A 19264-nucleotide genomic window follows, 5' to 3' on the forward strand; every position below is an offset into this window, starting at 1 on the left:
TCGGTAGCTTGCCGGGCTCTCCAAGAGGGGTGGAGGAATTGAACCCGGGTCGGCCGCGTTCAAGCCTAATGCCCTACCTACTGTACTATTGCTCCAGCCCACAACAAAAGAGAATAGTAAGAAAGCAAAAAGGCTTTCTTACAATTGCTTTTGTACTGGCTGGGAAAAATATTTGCATATATAACACAGTTTAATACCCATGGTATATGAAGTATTCATGCAGCTCAAATGTAAAAGAAAATCAAATGTGGGACCAAAGCGATAGTACAGTGGGTAGGGTACTTGCCATGCATGCTGCCAATCTGGATTCTATCCCTGCTACCCTGCATCATCCCTGAGGCATTCCTAAATATCCATATCATAAAAGATATGGCAGATACTCTTTTTTTGAATATATATATATATATATATATATATATATATATACACATCTGGGCTCTTAGAGTGCTTTCACATTTTAAAATTATTTTTTGTTTGTTTTTGGTTTCTGTTTCTGGTTTTGATTTTAGACTACACTGGCAGTGCTCAGTACCTTCTCCTGGCTTTGTGTGCAGAAGCCATTCCTTGCTGTGATCAGCGGACTATCTGTGGTGCCAGAAATTATACCAGGTAAACCAGGTCAGCCTCGTACCACAAAACATGCTATCCACTATACTATCACTCTGCCCATGTTTGATTTTTTTTTTTTTTTTTTTTTTTTTTTGCTTTGGATTACACCCAGAGGTTCTCAGGGCATGCTCCTGGTTCTGTGCTCTGGGATCACTCCTGTTGATGATCAGGAGGCCAAATGTGTGACAGAGGGCCACATCCAGATTGGTACCACACAATTGGTACAGCAGCTGCTGTAGGGTGGGTGTGTTGGGCCACACCCTACCCTGTGTGTCTTGAATTACCCCTGGCAGATACTGAGGCACAGTAGGGTGTGGCCCTGAAACAAAAACAAACACAAATTGACCTCTCCTATATAAGCAGCCTTAAATTCAAGTGCTCTAACTCTTGGTTTCTAACTTGGGATTCTATCTTGGAGAAGAGATCATCCTGGCTGGAAAAATGGCACCTCCGAGTTCCCCAGGCCCCAAGGGCTCATCAGCTGCAAGCATTCCTCAGCCTGAGGAGGAGATGGTGCTGCCTGGCTTCCCGGACATCGACAGCTTCATGAAGTTTGCTCTCAGGTCAGTGGTGGCAGTCATTAAGGCATCTGGGAGCCTGCCACAGTCTGGCCCAGAATATGATTTTTACCAAAGTTTTCCTGGCTTCCAAGCATTCTGTGAGACTCAAGGAGACAGGATACTTGAGTGCATGAGCAGAATGATGCAGTACTACGTGTGTCAGAGCAACATCAAGGACTGCAGGAAAGTGACGGACTTGGAAGACAAATTTGATTTATTGGTTGACGCCAATGATGCTATTCTGGATGGAGTGGACATTTTACTGGATGAAGCTTCAGGCATGAAGAAGCATCAGCAGCCCGTCCTCCCCATAGGGTCACAAGCCCGCCAAATGATCGTGTCCAGCTGGAACCGGAAGGCAGAAGAATCTGGCAAAAAAACAAAATCGGAACCCTTCCGGCTGCTTCACGTGAAGAACATCATCCGACCGCAGCTTAAATTCCGAGAGAAGATCGACAATTCCAACACCCCCTTTGTTCCGAAGATCTTCATCAAGCCCAACGCCCTGAAACCTCTCCCTCGGGCGCTGTCTAAGGAGAGTCGGGAGCAAACCAAGAACCAATCAGAGGACCCGGATGTGCCACCGGCCCTGGTCCACTTCCTCCACCAGCAGCGGACACAGCAGGTAGAGCAGGACGTGTTCGCACACCCCTATCAGTACGAACTGGATCACTTTACGCCCCCAGAGTGGGCGCTTCAGAAACCGCAGCCCCAAGCCTACAAGCCCCTGGAGGACACTGCCTGCCACTTGGTGACCTCGCTGGACCAACTCGTGCAACTCAACGCGACGCTCCTGGCCTGTTGGGAATTTGCGGTGGACTTGGAGCATCACTTTTACCGGAGCTTCCTGGGCCTGACCTGCCTGATGCAGATTTCCACGCGCACCGAAGACTTCATCATCGACACGCTGGAGCTGCGCAGCGACATGTACCTCCTCAACGAGAGCTTCACAGACCCTGCCATCGTGAAGGTCTTCCACGGCGCTAACTCCGACATAGAATGGCTGCAGAAGGACTTCGGGCTGTACGTGGTGAACATGTTCGACACGCAGCAGGCAGCGCGCCTTCTTCGGCTGGGCCGGCACTCCCTGGACCACTTGCTGAAACGCTACTGCAACGTGCAGGCGAACAAGCAGTATCAGCTGGCCGACTGGAGGGTGCGCCCTTTGCCGGAGGAAATACTCCACTATGCCCGCGAGGACACCCACTACCTGCTCTACATCTACGACTGCATGAGGCTGGAGCTGTGGGCTGCTGCCAGCGAGCAGCCCTCAAAGGCCCGGGTGGTGTGGCAGCGCAGTAGGGACATCTGCCTCCGGAAGTTCGCCAAACCCCTCTTCACGGATGAGTCCTACCTGAAGCTGTATGAGAAGCTGAAGACGCCTCTTAACGCACAGCAGCTGACAGCCTTCCGGCTGCTGTTTGCCTGGAGGGATCACCTGGCAAGGAGGGAGGATGAGAGCTGCTGCTATGTCTTGCCCAACCGCCTGATGCTGAAGATCTCAGAAGAGCTGCCGGAGGAGCCCCAGGGCATCATTGCCTGCTGCACCCCCGTCCCGCCTCTGGTATGGCAACAACTTCATGAGCTGCATCTTCTCATCCAGAAGGCGCGAGGAACCCCTCTGTGCCAGTCGGAAGTTGCCACCGGAGTGAGGAGGAGAGCACTGCTGCCCCATCCCGAGAGGCTGGAAAATGTTCTCGTTGGACCTCAAGAACACTCCCACGCTTGGTCTGGTGACTGCCCTGCCGTCCCCACCAATGAGCCCGTCCCGGGCCAGACGCAGGCTGGCCTCTTCCCAGCCCAGCACGAAGAGAAGACCCTGGTGGCCACCAGCTGCTTCGTTGCCACGGCCGCGGACACCTTGTTTAACGAGGCAAGTGCAGAGGGAAAGGACAACGCCCAGAAGAAAGTCCAGCCAGTGATGCAGTCCTTGGAGAACCCATTCGGGATGCTTCCGCAGATGCTCCAACACCATGCCCACATTTCCCAGGCAGCCAAGGCCGACCCTTCCTCAAACATCAATGAAATCAGCGAGCGCTGGGAGATGGCCAGCCAGGCGCAGGGACAGAAGGACTCTAAGGACACTGCCAGGAAGAGGGCAGCCCAGGCGACAGCTGCCCAAGACGAGTCCAAGGAAGGGTCGCAGACCCCCGCCCAGCCGGTTCTGTCGCTCTGCCAGCAGATCGCCCTGGAAAACGCTGCCAAGAAGAGAGAGCGAACAAGTGACCCCAGAGCCCCTGAACAGAAAAAAGAGAAGAAATGGTCCAAACTGGCTGAGAAGCCCAAGGAACCCAGGGAGGCGCAGGAGAAAGCTTCTACTTCCTTTGACTACCGCAAGCCAAACGTCCAGGCGTTTGCTGGAAACAGCAAGTCCCAAGCGGCCTCCCAGTTTGACCCCGGTAAGCAGATCCTGGCTGGCAAGAAATGCTTCGCAGCCAAAGAACTCAAACAGACCGCTGGAAACAAAAGCATGTCCTTCGTGCCCCGGGAGTTGGACAGAGGGTTCAGATGCAACTGGCCCAGGAGACCGCGTCCGCCAGACTTCTGGGGTCTTCCCGGGACCGGGAGGCAAGGGCCTTGGGATGGTTTTGTATACCATCCCAATTTTAACACTGTTAGAAATAATTGTTACTGGGAAAAAGAATAACTAAACTGGAGCTTGTGACCCCATGTGCGGTCACATATTTGAATAGGTGGTGGTAAAGAATCTTTTTGCATTTGTTTTTCTTGTTTGTTTTTGGGTTATATCCAGCGGTACTCAGCATTTATGCCTGGGTCTGTACTCAGGAATTTCACCGGGCACGCTTGAGGGACCATGTGGCAGTGCTGTGGATCAAACTGTGGCTGGCTGTGGGGACAAGGCAAATCCCTTAGTTGCTGTACTATTGCTTCACTCCAAAAATCTTTAAAAAAAATTGTTTTAGGATCAGAGAGTCGGTACATCAGGGACAGTTCTTGTATTTTGGTTCCACGAATACCTTAAGGAGTGATTCCCAAGCACAAAGACAGGAGCAAGCCCTAAGCATAGCCAGGTACGGCTCAACTCTCCTTCCTACAGCAAATTTAATAAAAAACTGTTTTAAAATACATTTCTTAGTTCTCGAGATTAGTGTATTGATGCTTTACATGGAGGAAAATTGAGTGTTGATCCGTGGCACCGTATGGTTCCTGAGCACTGTTAGATTAGTGCCCAGCACAGATCTAGGAATAATCCCTGAGCACCACTGGATGTACCCATTCCAAATTATTTGTGATTATTATCTGGAAATGTTTGAATTGTATACATATGCATATTCATGTACACCTCTATACTTGAATTGTATATACATATTACTCAAGTTGCATAAAAACTTATCGGATAGAGGGACTAGAGTGGTAGTTGAAGCTTGCCTTAAAAACCTTAGAGTGAAATATTAGATTATTTTTGTTCTGCTTTGGGGCAGGGATTGGGGTTCAGGATGGGATGATGGGAAGATCATCAAAATATGATGATGGGAAGATGTAATGATGATGGGACTGGTGTTTGAATATTAAATGTAATAAGAAATTGTGAACTACTTTATAAAATAAGTTTTTTTGGAAAAGCTTGCCTTGCCTAAGTCAGACCTGGGTGGTTCAATTTCTGGCACCCCATGGTGCCCAAGCACTGCAGGAGTGACCCCTGATCACAGAACCAAGAGTAACACTGCCAAGTGTGGCCAAAGAGTAAAAACAAAATACCCCAAAACATATTGAGTGAAGGTGGTGGTGAAGGCCAGACAACTGGTACAGCAGGTAAGGCATCTACTTTGCCCACGGCTGAACTAGATTCAATCCCCAGCACTATTTGTGGTCCTCCAGCACTTCAAGGAATGATCTCTGAGACCGAGAGGATTAAGCCCTGAGCAAAGCTGGGTATAACTCAAAACAGAAAAGGAAAAAAGGAAGGCTGGAGCCATAGCTTGGGCATTTGCCTTGCACGTGGCCGACCTGGATTTGATCCCTGGCATCCCCTATGGTTCCCTGAGTACTGCCAGAAGTAATTCCTGAGTGCAGAGCCAGGAGTAACCCCTGAGCATTGCTGGACTGACCCCAAGAATCAAAAAAAAAATTTAATAAATAAATAAAAATTAAAAAAAATTAAAAGAGAAGAAAATGGGGAGGGGAGTTATCAGAAGAAAAATTTTAAGGAACCTGCTATAGCTCTGACTAGAGGCAGCCAGAATACAGTGATATTTCCAGATGTTTCCAGAATCCCAGGAATGTTTTCAGGTGTGGGTTGAACACACATCCCCTGGATTCCCCGCAACACAGAGAGGAAACTCTGGCACAAGTAGTGCATGTTCGGTTACCATCATGTCCCACATTCCAGCTCCTTAGGCTAGAACTCCAGAGCCCAGAGGTTCAGCGGCCAGTCCTCCCCTTAGCCAGCCACAGGGTATCTGGTGACTGAAAGAACCAGGTACAGACTTTTCCCTTCTCAATTTGATACACAGCCAGTTGTTTGATACACACCCAGCATCCACCTCTCATCTGCTTCTCCAACATTTGGCCATATAACCCTGTCCACTCTTCTCTAGAGGAAAAGCTCCTGTTTTTTGCACAAGCCAGGGGTTACTCCTGACTGTGTACACAGGAATTCCTCCCGGAGGTGCTTTGGGGAACATATGGGATGCTGGGAATCAAACCCAGGTGTGCCTTGTGCAAGGCAAATGCTCTTACCCACTGTAGGGCCCCCAGAGGATCTTGTTAACATTGGGCCCAACCCTCTCTATCACCTCCCTCCTGTCTCTCCCTGTGAGGCACTGTTCCTCTAGCCACACAATCGTTATTCAGGGTCTGCATTTCACTCAGCATTTAGTTGAAAACATGGGGGTGAGAATCCAGTAACTTTCTCCATCCTTTGCATTGCTGGTATCCCCTGGTAGTCTTATCCCCTGATAGACTTACTTAAAGCACAGTGACTCTTCGAGAAAATTCAGAAACTTTACAGAAGAACATGTTCTTCAGATGGGGCCAGTGCTCAGTCCAGCTTGCTCTTTGGACCCACAGCGCTGACTGTTGCTCACAGGAGCTGGGCTGGGAGATGGCTGCTCTCAGCAGCCTACGGTAGGCCTAGAAGCACGGAATCAGGTCATTTACTGCCCAGCAAAGGGAAACTTAAATGAAGGGGATTGGGTTTCTCCAAATAAATTTATAAATTTGATGTATTTCTAAGAGATGTTAAGAAGTCTGAGCACGTTACAAACATTTTTGTATAAAAATAGAGGTTCTGTAAAAAAAACTAATTCTGGGTAAAAATAATTGTACAAGCACCATTAGGATCCCTTTTAATAAGAATATACAGACAAGATGTGTTTTCCTTACCAGAGCGGTACGAAGATTGGTTATTGCATTTTGGGGTGCAGTGGGGGTGGTTACACCCAGCGTGCTCAGGGTTTACTCCTGACTGTATTCAGGGATACTCCTGGTGGTGTTCCAGAGACCATATGTAATGCCAGTGAGTAAACCAGGGTCATTTACATATAAAACAAACATCTTACAACTGCTTCAGCTGAACTGCATGTTCTTATTGGTTCAGGAATACAGAAATAAAACACTGTAATAAAGTATAGAATAAAAAAACACATACAGTTTATGTGGTTCTATCTCTTCTTCTAACCACATACATTCTCTGATTGTTTTTGAACATCTTCATTAGAGGTCGCTCCTCATTTCATGCCACCTTTCCATTATTTCTCATCTCAGTACACAGTATAATCATATATACATATATATGTATATGTGTGTATTTACACGTGTGTGTGTTTGTGTATATGTGTTCTGTTTTTGAGTCGCGTTCGGCTCAGCCCTAGGGATAGCAAGCCTGGAATCAAACGCAGACCTCACACACGCAGAGCAAATGCTCTTCCAAATGAACTACATCCCAACCCTTATTTTAATTTTTCTTTGCTTTGTTTACTTGGGGGACTTGGAGTTCCTCAAGAGTCTCTCCTGTAGTGATGGGGGAGTCTGGTTTAGGGTAGAAACCCTGACCACCTGCAGAGCCCCTTCTCCTGGTTCCTGAATCATCAGTTTCAGAAGCAAATCGGATTATTTTCATTTTCTGTGTAAAACTCTGATGGGTGCTATATACACACAGTTCCAATTTCATTGAGCCTGGACAGAAATTTTATAAAAGAGTTGAACTGTTTTGAAGTTCCAGCTATTTTAACAAATACCACTGCTCCTAACACTAGGCAATGTTTCCTATGGCCAGTCTTCAAAGGTGAGATGGCATTTCAGAGCACCCCTCTGTCCCCCAATTTAATAGATTGAAAAAAGCTAATGATATACCACGAGGCTCTCCACACAACAGAAATACAAATTTCTCAGCAGACATATAGTGACTACCCTCAGCAGTAATCCAGTGATATAACTAACTCATCACAAATTTCCTTCCTAATAATAATAAAAATTAAAGAGTCTCCTCAGATCTATTTAGAAAGGATTGTGAGAACAGATGCACACTTTCTAGGGAAATATGTGTGCAGACTCTTTTACATAACTTAAAAATATGAAGGGAAATCTTGGGTTAAGGAAAAAGTCACAGCTATGTACAATATGACACAGGCTTTTTTTTTTCTTTTTGGGTCACACCCAGCAATGCTTAGGGGTTACTGCTGGCTCATGCACTCAGGAATTGCTCCTGGTGGTGCTCGGGGGACCATATGTGATGCTGGGAATTGAACTTGTGTTGTCCATGTTGGCTGCATGCAAGGCAAATGCCCTACCTGCTGTGCTATCGCTCCAGCCCCGACACAGGGTTTTAATGCACATCCAGTGGTGATGTTCGGGGAAAGGGGGGACATCGTTGGTGTTTCTGGAACCACATGATGGAAAGAGCATATAAAATATGTGCCTTTCCTTTTTCACATGCCCGTATAGGCCCTCCCGTTGATCGTCGATTTGCTCGAGCGGCCCCAGTAATGTCTCCATTGGAGACTTTGTTGTTACTGTGTTTGGCATATCGAATACATCATGGGTAGCTTGCCAGGCTCTGCCGTGCGGGCGATATACTCTCGGTAGATTGCCGGGCTCTCCGAGAGGGGCAGATTAATCGAACTCGGGTCGGCCATGCTGGCTTCGTGCAAGGCAAACGCCCTACCGCTGTGCTATCGCTCCAGCCCTTATAGTATGCCTGTATAGTAGTTTTGAAATATAGTAGTTTGAAAAATACTAGTTTTGAAATATAGTAGTTTTGAAAACTACTATGCCCGGATAGTAGTTTTGAAGATGAGAAAGTATAATGAAGTGAGTAAGAAACTATACAAATGATCCCTGAAAATATAATTTTTCAGGTGAGGGGCTGGAGCGATAGCATAGCAGTAGGGCGTTTGCCTTGCACGCAGCCAACATGGCTGACCCTCGTTCGATTCTTCTGCCCCTCTCAGAGAGCCCGGCAAGGTACCGAGAGTATATCGCCCGCACGGCAGAGCCTGGCAAGCTACCCGTGATGTATTCGATATGCCAAACACAGTAACAACAAAGTCTACAATGGAGACGTTACTGGGCCCGCTCGAGCAAATCGATGAACAACAGCAGGGCCTTTACCTTTACCTTTATAATGAAGTGAAATTGTAGGAGTATGGGAACCGGGAACTTTGAAATAGTTTATTGAGTTTCTCTTCTCAGCTTAAGTACATTATCATCAGTTTGAGGGGCAGGGAGGACACCTGGTGATGTTCAGGGGCTATTTCTGACTCAGCACTCAGGAATTGCTCCTGGAACCTTATGAGATGCCTTGGATCAAAATTCAGGTTCCCAACATGCAGAGCAAGCACCTTACCCGCTGTACAATTTCTCTGGTCCCAAGCACATTATCATATTTTAACACAAGGCTGCCCTCTACTGGTTGTTTTATTTGATTTTATTCCTACTTTGATCTTACTGTTACATCATTATCTAACAATAGCCATGAAGTTTTCTTTCCTCCTCCTCCTCCTCCTCCTCCTCCTCCTCCTCCTCCTCCTCCTCCTCCTCCTCCTCCTCCTCCTCCTCCTCCTCCTCCTCCTCTTCCTCCTCCTCCTCCTCCTAGTTTTTCTGTGCTCGGAGCAGAGCAGTGCTTGGGAGACTATGTGTTCCAGTATGCTCAGAATTGAGAAATTGGTTCCACTGTGCCATGAAAAAGACAGGAATTCTCAGGACACAGACGCTGGAGGGGGAGAGGAGCCAGATCTGTGGGGAGCCGCAGAAGTAACCTCTATCTAGGTCTAATAATTTTTCAGCGTCAGTAGGAAATATCTGGATAAACCAGCTTGTAGGTACGTCTGAGACTTCCCCCGAATGGAAAAGGATGGTGTAAGAGTGAGCATAGAGAAATGGCAGAAAACCAAGCAAGAGAGGACAGATGTGCCGGTTCATGTAGCAGTATGGAAGATGCTCTTGAAGCGAAGAGAACAGAAAGCCTGAGTGGTCTCTAGACCACAGGTGGTCCATAGTGTCCTTCAGCACGACAGACATACAGCACAGCACAGAAGGTCCCTCCCTGACCTCTGCACAATCTCCCCATCTTCTCCATGGCCTGGTGGACAGCAAACAGTTCACAAAGAATAGGCCAGATACAGGATATATAGATTCGATACAAATATTTTTCTTCTAAAAGATATATTGATTAGTATAATCAGTGGTTAATGCATTTTTTAAAATGTTACGTATTGTTATTTACTAATTGCTTCTATGACCCTATACTATTACTGCTCCAGCAACCTGATGAAACTTGCTCTCGCTCTGTTCTTGTTGTACCTGTGTGATTTACAACCTAGAAGTCCTGCCTCTAATTTTCCCACCTCATGAGAAAACATCTGGCCATACTTCAATACCATGCAGTTTTATTTCAGGTTAAAATTAGGTGTTCCATATATATATATATGTATATATATATGTATATATATATATAAATCTACCCTCCTGGTTTGTAATTCAATGTACAGAAAGAGATTGATATGAAAGAAAATTTTCACTGTGATGATGTGTACAGGGCTGGATCGATAGCTCAGTGGGTAGGACCTTTGCACAATTAGTTTTATGAGTTCGATTCCTCCACCTTCAATTCCTCCGCCCCTTCAAAATGTCACTGTCACTGTTCTCCCATTGTTCATGAATTTGCTCCAGCGGGCCCAGTAACATTGTGACACTTGTTACTGTGTTTGGCATATTGAATACATCACAGGTAGCTTGCCGGGATCTCCAAGAGTGGCGGAGGAATCAAACTTGGGTTGGTCATGTTGGCTGCGTGCAAGGCAAACGCCCTGCCCACCATGCTATCGCTCCAGCCCACAGATGTGCACAGAGGGGAGAAAGTCTGAATTTAGAGAGATTATGGTGATGGAATGTCTAAGATAAGAAAGAAGAGAAAGACCTAAGGAAGGAGATGAATGTTAGAGGGAGTTTGTTTGAAATTATAGAAAAAACAACATAGAGGCAGGGCAGGGAGGGGCAGGAGGGAAACTGGGACCTTGCTGGTGGGAAATGTACAATGGTGAAGGGAGAGATGTTGGAACTTTGTATGACTGAAACCCAATCAATCATGAACAACTTTGTAACTGCATCTCATAGTGATTCAATTAAAAAAAATTTAAAACTGCATTCAAATATCATGATGTTTGATAGATGTCAAACTGAGAAAGTGAATGTAGAACTGACACTGAGCAGTCTATGGTGGGTTTGATGCAGGATAAAGAGATAGATGATTTGGGGCTGGAGCAATAGCACAGCGGGTAGGGCGTTTGCCTTGCACTTGGCCGACCCGGGTTCGATTCCCAGCATCCCATATGGTTCCCCAAGCACCGCCAGGAGTAATTCCTGAGTGCTGAGTGCAGAACCAGGAGTAACCCCTGAGCATGTGTTGGGTGTGACCCAAAAAGCAAAAAAAAAAAAAAAAATAAGAGAGACAGATGATTTCATACTGGTGAACGGCTGGGAGGGACCTGGACCCATTCTAAACCTTAGGGCAGGCTGCTGTGCGAACTCTGTAGGAATGGTGAGTGCTAGTGCCAGACCACAGGGCTGTCTTTCTAAAGTATTCATGCCTCTCTTTAAGTCTGAAACCCACGTTACTTTAAATAGTTATTTCATGGATTGAAGAGATACCTCAATGAATGGGACTAAGTGCATATAGTTGCTTGCAAGAGATCTAGGAGTGATTTCACAACAATGGAGTCATCCAAAGAACACAAGAACTAGACAGAAGAATGTAGTGAAAATGAGGAGGAAAAAAAAATCTGTCTCCAGAAAAAAATATCGTCATGTTTTCTGAAAATGTCTTAGAATATCAAAGACAATGAGATGTTAGATTCTGCCTGATAGACTGGTGATACATAAGTGTTGTGCCATTTTCAGAAATATTCAGGAGCTTACAATCTCAGGTTGATAATGGGATTTGATGCTGGCATTAGTTTTAGTGATAGAAACTCTTTGCAGAATTAGCCTAATGTTCTTTGTCTTCTAAATTCAGAGACAAAATATAGATGAAAAATGCATCGGAGGACCTGGAGGGCCCTCCTAGCACACTGGGAGGGAGGGGGCATTTGCATTGCACTCAGCCAACCCACGTTCAATCCCTAGCATCCCACACGGTCCCCCGAGCAACACCAGGAGTAATTCCTGAGTTCAGAGCCAGGAATAGCCCCTGAGCATCGCTGGGTGTGACAGAAAAAGCAAAATAAAATAAAATAAAATGCATCTGAGTGTTTTAAGCATTACATATGTGACATCCTTTATGTCTTGTGTACTTTATTTGTGAAGATAATCAAGAAGTTGATGCTGTATAGATATAAAGATGCAAATTACAGAGATATCTTTGCATTAAATTACAAAACCATTGTGTTTACTTTCATGAATACAAAAATTCCTTTCATAATGGTGGTTTTCCCTACAGTTTCTAGCATTAGTTTCAGATAAGACTGAAGAGATTGAACACCACTCTACTGGAATTATTTCATTGATTTTTTTGAAGGCTGTCATAGCTTTCTTTCCTTGTGATGATCATCTCAAATGGTTACCAGTTTTGTATATATGTCAAGACAATGGAACTATAAATATCTCTATTGTAGATTCTAGATTTATCTATAATAATTCAAACTAAAGTTTAATAAAGAGAAAACTGATCAATAAACTATAAAATAATTTATATATCAAGTTTCTATTCCCTGATATTGTGGGGAAAGGGAACAACGAGGAGAACTTTGGGAAATGATGTTTCAGTGAACTCTGGGCACACAAGAGAAGTGGAGGAGCTGGGAATGCCAGAAGTGCCCACGGCCACCAGTACAACTTACCTTTACGGTGACCACTTCAGTGTCTGACCATAGGGACAGGTAGCTGGAGCTTCTGACACTGGTGGTGCAGAATTGGAAGAGACTAGTAAGGAAAAGGTTTGGTCATTGTTCATTTTTGTTTGGTGCATCAGACAGTGCTGAGGCAGACACTTTTCTAAATGCTCTATGGTATTAAAATATAAAGATTAACTCTCAATAGGAAGAAAACAAAATGTGAGGATGGAGAGGTAGCTCAGCATTTCTTTTTACTCTCTCTCCTTTCGTGAATTATGATTTATAATACAGGTACTAAGAGGTAATTGTGTTCAGGACATTCAGTATTTTTATTAGGAAGATAAGGCTGGAGTGGTGTTTTTTTTTCCTTTTTGTGTTACACCTGGCAATGCACAGGAGTTACTCCTGGCTCTGTGCTCAGGAATTACACCTGGATGTACTCATTTCATCTCCTGCCCTAGTAGGCCTGACCTCAGATTCTGTAAGCTTCCCATCCCGCGTCTTGCATGAACTGGTAAGCGCCCCCCACCCCACAAGCCACAGTCAGTCCCTATTCTCCTCTCCAGTTGTTCTAGACAAGCCCCCAAACCAGAGTCCCCTATCTGCAGCTCCTCTGGTCTTCAGGAAGGCAAGAAATGTGACAGGGAAGAGGCCAATTTCATAGGAGCCCAAAGGAGGAGAAGCGCCCTCCCCCACTTACTTATGGGGTGTTTAAGGAGTAGCAGGTGTTGATAATCATTCAACAGCCCCAGAAGAAAGATCTCCCCTAGAAACGGAAGTCCAGTCCTCACGATGAAGGGACAATCGTAGGTTTTACTGCCATGAGGAGGAAAACATGAAATGGGGCAAAATAAAGAGAGGTTCTCTAGCATGGCATTAGTCCTTGTACTCCACGCTCTCCCCTGGGTTCTTTCTGTGTGACCTTTTGTGTGTTTTTTTAAAAGACTTTGTATTATTTTTCAAAAGACTGCTGCATCTGACCTTCAGTTTTCCTTTTGGTGGTAAACCAGGGTAAAGCGATCACTTTAATATTTTGCTTCAGTTAAGCAACTGTAACATATTAACACTAATGCCTTCTTAATAAATTTGAACACAAAAATGGATGCTATCACTTCCACCCAAAATCTTTGATATCCATGCAACCACACCATACACAGATGAATAAATTTTTGTCCTTCAATGGAGGGAGGGAAATGTACCTGCCACAGAAGCAGGCTGGGGGTGGGAGGAAAATCAGAGAGATGGGGGGAAGGTAGTGAGCACTGGTGAAGGCATTGTTGGAACAATATATGCCTTCTCATGTTTTTTTTTCTTTTTTGGGTCACACCTGGGTGTTACACAGGGGTTACTTCTGGCTCTGCACTCAGGAATTACTCCTGGCGGTGCTCGGGGGACCATATGGGATGCTGGGAATCGAACTTGGGTATGCCCCGTGCAAGGCAAATGCCCTACCCACTGTCCTATCGCTCCACGTCTTGGAAGAAAAGCTTTTTAACAGGTTATAAAACCACTGCTTCCAGTGGATGGGATTAAGAAACGTGAGAAGGTGGGGCTGGAGTGATAGCACAGCTGGTAGGGCGTTTTTTGTTTGTTTGTTTGTTTGTTTGTTTTGCCTTTTTGGGCGTTTGCCTTGCAGGGCCACCAACCCGGGTTCGATTTCCAGCGTTCCATATGGTCCCCCGAGCACAGAGCACCGCCAGGGGTAATTCCTGAGTGCAGAGACAGGAGTAATCCCTGTGAAACACCCAGGTGTGACCCAAAAAAGAAAAAAAAAGAAAGACAGAAAGAAAGAAATATGAGAAGGATAAAGGTAGGAAATTCACTGTGGAGATTGGATTTTCAGTATTAGTCGCCTACCTCTTGCCCCCTGGCTAAATACTACTTAATCCCTACTTTCAGAGTATCCTATCAGGGTTAATTCAGCTCCCTTCCTTCTGACTGGTCTTTTCTTTAAAGCCCCACCCATCCAACAGAATATAAAAACAGGTCAATCACAGGACAGAGCGGCAGGCCGACTTCCAGTCCTTCGGGGAGAGTCAGCTCAACACCAGCACCAAGGACTCAACCAGACCAGGGTCACCGATCCAGGTAATAACCAATAAGGACTGTAGGTTTACGGGAGGCAGAGGGAGAGCATAATTTCCATTCCTAGTGTCTGTTCTATGGAGAACACTACTCTTATTGGAGGAAATATTGCATAGAGGATCTGATATCTGTTTCCTTATATGAAGTACTATACCTTAGCACCTATCTTCCTGGATTACGTTGAGTCGTTTCCCCATCTCCAGGACTTTGGTCACAGCTGGGGATTGTCACTAAATAATCAGGGTTCTATTCCATGAAGCCTTACAGAGTTGGCTATCTATGAGTGATTATGGAGAAGGAGAATCTGGTTGCCTTGAAGACGGTGAACAGGGCACTGGAAAGCTCGTTCTCCTACTTCCTTGGGAGGGTCTTATCTTCCTCAGAACACATCAACTCTTTTAAAGCTGTAGATATTGCTGGCCAAGAGAGTTGTTGAGCTCGACTTCCCTTCATATCCACATTTATTCATGACGGGCTGCTCCTTGTGACTTGAGTCACTGGACAACAGTGGATCAGGCAGTATGATAAGTCATCAGAGAGGGACCCTCACTGAGAAAGACATTGGGTATACGATACAGTTCTGAAGGTGTAACTTGTTTTGACAGGAAACCGCCTGAGGAGTCCCAAATTCAGACAGTGCCCACGCTAACCCAATCCTGCCCTTCCCACACCTGAGGATGGAAGAGGTGTCAGCAGTCCTGGCCAAAATCCAGCCAAAATGCTTCTGTCCCGTCTGCCTGGACTACCTCAAGGACCCTGTCACCATCGACTGCGGCCACAACTTCTGCGACTCCTGCATCCGCATGTCATGGAAGGACCTGCAGGACACATTCCCTTGTCCCGTGTGCCAGCTGGTCCGCCAGGAGATGCGTGTCAGTGCCAACGCCCAGCTGGGCAGGCTGGTGGGCCTGGCCAAACGCCTGTACAGCTCCAGGAGCAGCAAGATGGCATGGGGAAAGGAGCACAGGCATGAAGACCACAGGCAGGGGATGAGCCTCTTCTGCGAGGATGATCAGGAGCTGCTATGTCCCCTGTTTGCCCGGTGTCTTGATCTTCAGAGTTCTGTGGAAGAGTCCGCATCCTATCACAGACAGAGGCTCAACAGGTACATCAAGTCCCTGAAGAAGCGGTTGGCAAAGGTGCAGAAGCTAAAAGTCACCCATGATAGAAAGATCCTTCAACTGATCGAGGAGGCCAGAATGCTTAAGAGTCAGCTGGCCTCAGAATTTGAGCTGCTCACCCAGTGTGTGGAGCATGAGCAAGAGGCAGCTCTCGGCAGGCTGGCAGAAGAGGAGAAACGCCTGCAGCAGCAGCTCAGGGCCAACCTGGAGGCCTACTCAGACCACATCTGGGCGCTGAAAGACCTCAGACGGGAGGTGGCGGAGCGGAGCGTGATGTCCGAGGAGATGGTGCTGAGGGGGGTGAGGGGCCTGCAGCAGCGCTGGGCAGGCCTGCAGCCCCTGGCCGTGCAGCCCCTGCACTTCAGGCCAGCGGCCTACAGCCTCCCTCCTCTGTGCTCGGCGCTCAGCAGCATCATCCGGAGATTCCGAGAGAGCATCAGCCTGGACCCCCACACAGCCCATCCCAGCCTGCGTGTGTCTAAAGATAAAAAGTCTGTGACCTGGGTGAGGAAAAATCTCAACCGTTCTGGAAATCCCGGGCCATTGGAAGATGCTGCCGAGCTGGTGGTCCTGGGCCGGGAGGGCTTCGCGTCTGGCCGCCACTACTGGGAGGTGCAGGTGGGCGCCAAGCCCGAGTGGGCCGTGGGCGTGTGCAGCATGGCCCCTTCGGCCCAGGCCTCGCGTCCCCTGGCGGCTCCCAAGAGATGCTGGACGCTGCAGTTGCAGGACGGCGACTACCTGGCCGTGAGCATGAGTGCGGGGGCCGTGCCTCTGGCTCTCAGGGACCAGCCCGCGGCCATCGGCATTTACCTGGACTGGGACCTGGGCCAGCTTTCCTTCTACAACGCCACCGACAGGTCTCACCTGCACTTGTTCAACGAGCCCTTTGCTCAAGAGCTCAAGCCGTACTTCCGCGTGGGGCGCGACTGTGCCCCTCTCTCTGTGGGCGCGGGCAGGGCTTAGGGGGTTGATCCCTATTTCTGCTTTCTTCCTGTAATTAATTTATAGAGTAGGTTGTGGATTATTCAGTGATCACTGTGTTTTATTTAATTCACTTGTCATCGAATCTGGCACAATATTTTGAAAAGTATTTATTTCACTTTCAGGGAAGAAGAGCATTGTTTTTCTCTGTATATTGCCTCTTGTTTCTTTCTTTCTTTCTTTCTTTTTTTTTTTTTCGGTGGGATGGTGGTATGGTTGGGTGGTAGATCCCAGCCATGAGTGTTCAGATGTACTACCTGGAGATGGTCTTAAGGCTTCTTTTGTTATGTCCCATGCAGGATTATATAAATTTATTTTTCTGTGGCTCAACCATTCGTGCTCACCACTCACCCTCACAAAAACCCGGTGACTTTTCAAGAAATTCCTCACTGTCGAAATACATTGTCCTGATTACACTGGGCTTGAAGCACATGCCCTTCCCTACTGCCTGGAATGGCAGATAGGCTTCTCCTTTGTGTACCACTTTTCCAATAAAGGCGGTTATTATTGTGTTTAGTTGCTTGTGTTTTCTGTTGTTTCTTTCTTAGACTTGATCACTTGACTTCCCGTTATTAATCGTCGATTTGCTCGAGCGGGTGCCAGTAACGTCTCCATTTCTCCCTGTCGTGTGCTAGTGTAGCCCAATGGCGTCTGTTCCTTCTAGGAACACAAAGAGCCTCAAACCGATCGTTTTAGGGTCTTAACAAAGAAGTCCCGTGGAATTCAGTCGGTACCCTGGCTCTAGTCCAGCGATCATCTCCAAATCTCATTACGTGTCCAGCCCTTCTGATTTTTGACGCCTTGGCAAATGAGACAGCATCCCGGATTCTTGATCGTCAATGGAGGTCAGAACTCCAGATTCTGTCTCTCATTCGAGTGAAACATGATACTCCAAGCATAGCTCTTTCAATGCCTCAGTTTTTAGACTAGTATATAAAATTTCCTGTCTGAGTTCCAATAGTTTTCACATATGTGTCTGAAATAATTTAAAGTCTCCTTTTTTTGGATGACCTCTTTCAAAGTGTTTCAGGTGGGAACAAGAAGGGTGATTAGTGGCCCATATTTTCCCATGAATTGGGATAGAGCCATTGAGCCCTTAAGAGAAACTATGCATTTACGGGAGGCGGGGGGGGGGGGGGGCAATGATAGGTGGGGATGATCTCTCCACACTGAGGAAAGGGAAGTTTGGTTTCCTGTCTCCTTCCAAAGCAAATGTTAGGGAGATTCACTTTTTATTTATTTATTTTTCCTTTTTGGGGTCACACCCAGCGATGCTCTGGGGATACTCCTGGCTATACTCTCAGGAATTACTCCTGGCAGTGCTCAGGGGACCATATTGGATGCTTGAATTCGAACCTTGGTTGGCCCCATGCTAGGCAAACTCCCTACCTGCTATGCTATCACTCCAGCCCCAAGGTTCACTTTTTAAGGGAAACGTGATTCCTAGATTCCATTTCACACAAGATTAAAGTAAGTTTATCCAGCTCAAGGATCTTTGTAAACTTGAGTTTCCTGGACACAAAGAGGAATGTCTGTTGGCATTGCCATGAGTATGGACTTTGAAACAGACCTCAGCTGCATTTCCCCAGGGGACAGGGGCTGACTCAGTGATTAACTTCTGATCAAGCAGTTTTACTTCCCCTGTCAGTAAGAGAGGTATTTCCAGGTTTTGTTTTTGCCTCCTGTTTTCTGGGTCCCAAACACATTTTGTGCTTTTCAGCATTCACACAGCAACCAGCTCTAGTTGTGGGCACCGAGCTCAGCCTGTGGTACTAGGTGTCCATCATCAGAGCTTGCCCCGAGGTGCTGTGCCTTTACGGTCTAGTCAGTGGGAACCCTGACTCTTGACTGGATTGAGACGTGTCTCTTCAGGAGGGTCTCCCTTCTTCAAAAATTATATTTCCTGTTCCCATTCCAGTCGTCGCATGATGTTCTCGAGGGTGGCACTGAAGTGTTTCGGTGAAATGGTATCACCCTGCCGCACCCCTCTCTTGACATCAACAATCACTTCTTTGTAGAATGGTGAGATCCTGGTAGTGAATCCGCAATACAGCTCACGGAGGATCCTGATGTATTGGGCTTGAATGCCCTGATTGGCTAGGGCTTCAATGACCGCTTCCGTCTCAACAGAATCAAAGGCCTTCTTTAAATCAATGAATGTTAAGCAGAGCGGCATCTTGAACTCCCGAGAAACCTCAATGAGCTTGGTTATCGTGTGGATATGGTCGATGGTGCTGAATCCTTTGCAGAACCCTGCTTGCTCACATGGTTGTCCTTCATCTAGTGTTCTGCCAATCCTATTCAGGATGACTCGAGTGAACAACTTGTAGATGACAGACAATAGGCAGATCGGGCGATAGTTGCCAATGTCATGGATGTCTCCCTTCTTGAACAGTAGTACGGTCCTGCTGGTTTTCCATTGAGACGGAATCTTGCATTCAGACAGGTAGCGAGTGAAGAGCCGAGCCAGTGTATTGATGAGTACTGACGGCAGGTTCTTCAGGTGTTCAGGTCTGACCTTGTCTGGGCCGGGTGCTGTTTGCTTCTTTACCGACGAAATGGCGTGTCGGATTTCGGAAGGGAGAACGTTGGGAACGACATATCCATCCTGTGGAAT

General features: G+C 46.8%; 2 protein-coding genes across 2 annotated transcripts; both read left to right on the forward strand.

Moving 5' to 3' along the window:
* Positions 1–1041: 1041 nt before the first annotated feature.
* On the forward strand, positions 1042–3816 carry LOC130020437 (exosome component 10-like). Its single transcript, XM_056111050.1, has one exon. It carries the CDS (start codon positions 1051–1053, stop codon positions 3814–3816), a length of 2766 nt encoding a protein of 921 aa, XP_055967025.1. The 5' UTR covers positions 1042–1050.
* An 11406-nt stretch (positions 3817–15222) lies between these two features.
* Positions 15223–16629, forward strand: LOC130020438 (tripartite motif-containing protein 75-like). The gene has a single exon (XM_056111051.1). The coding sequence runs from the start codon at positions 15223–15225 to the stop codon at positions 16627–16629; it is 1407 nt and encodes a 468-aa protein (XP_055967026.1).
* The last annotated feature ends 2635 nt before the right edge of the window (positions 16630–19264 follow it).

Source organism: Sorex fumeus, unplaced genomic scaffold (genome assembly GCF_029834395.1).
Source record: "Sorex fumeus unplaced genomic scaffold, SorFum_2.1 ptg000012l, whole genome shotgun sequence".
In the NCBI taxonomy this organism is placed as follows: Eukaryota; Metazoa; Chordata; class Mammalia; order Eulipotyphla; family Soricidae; genus Sorex; species Sorex fumeus.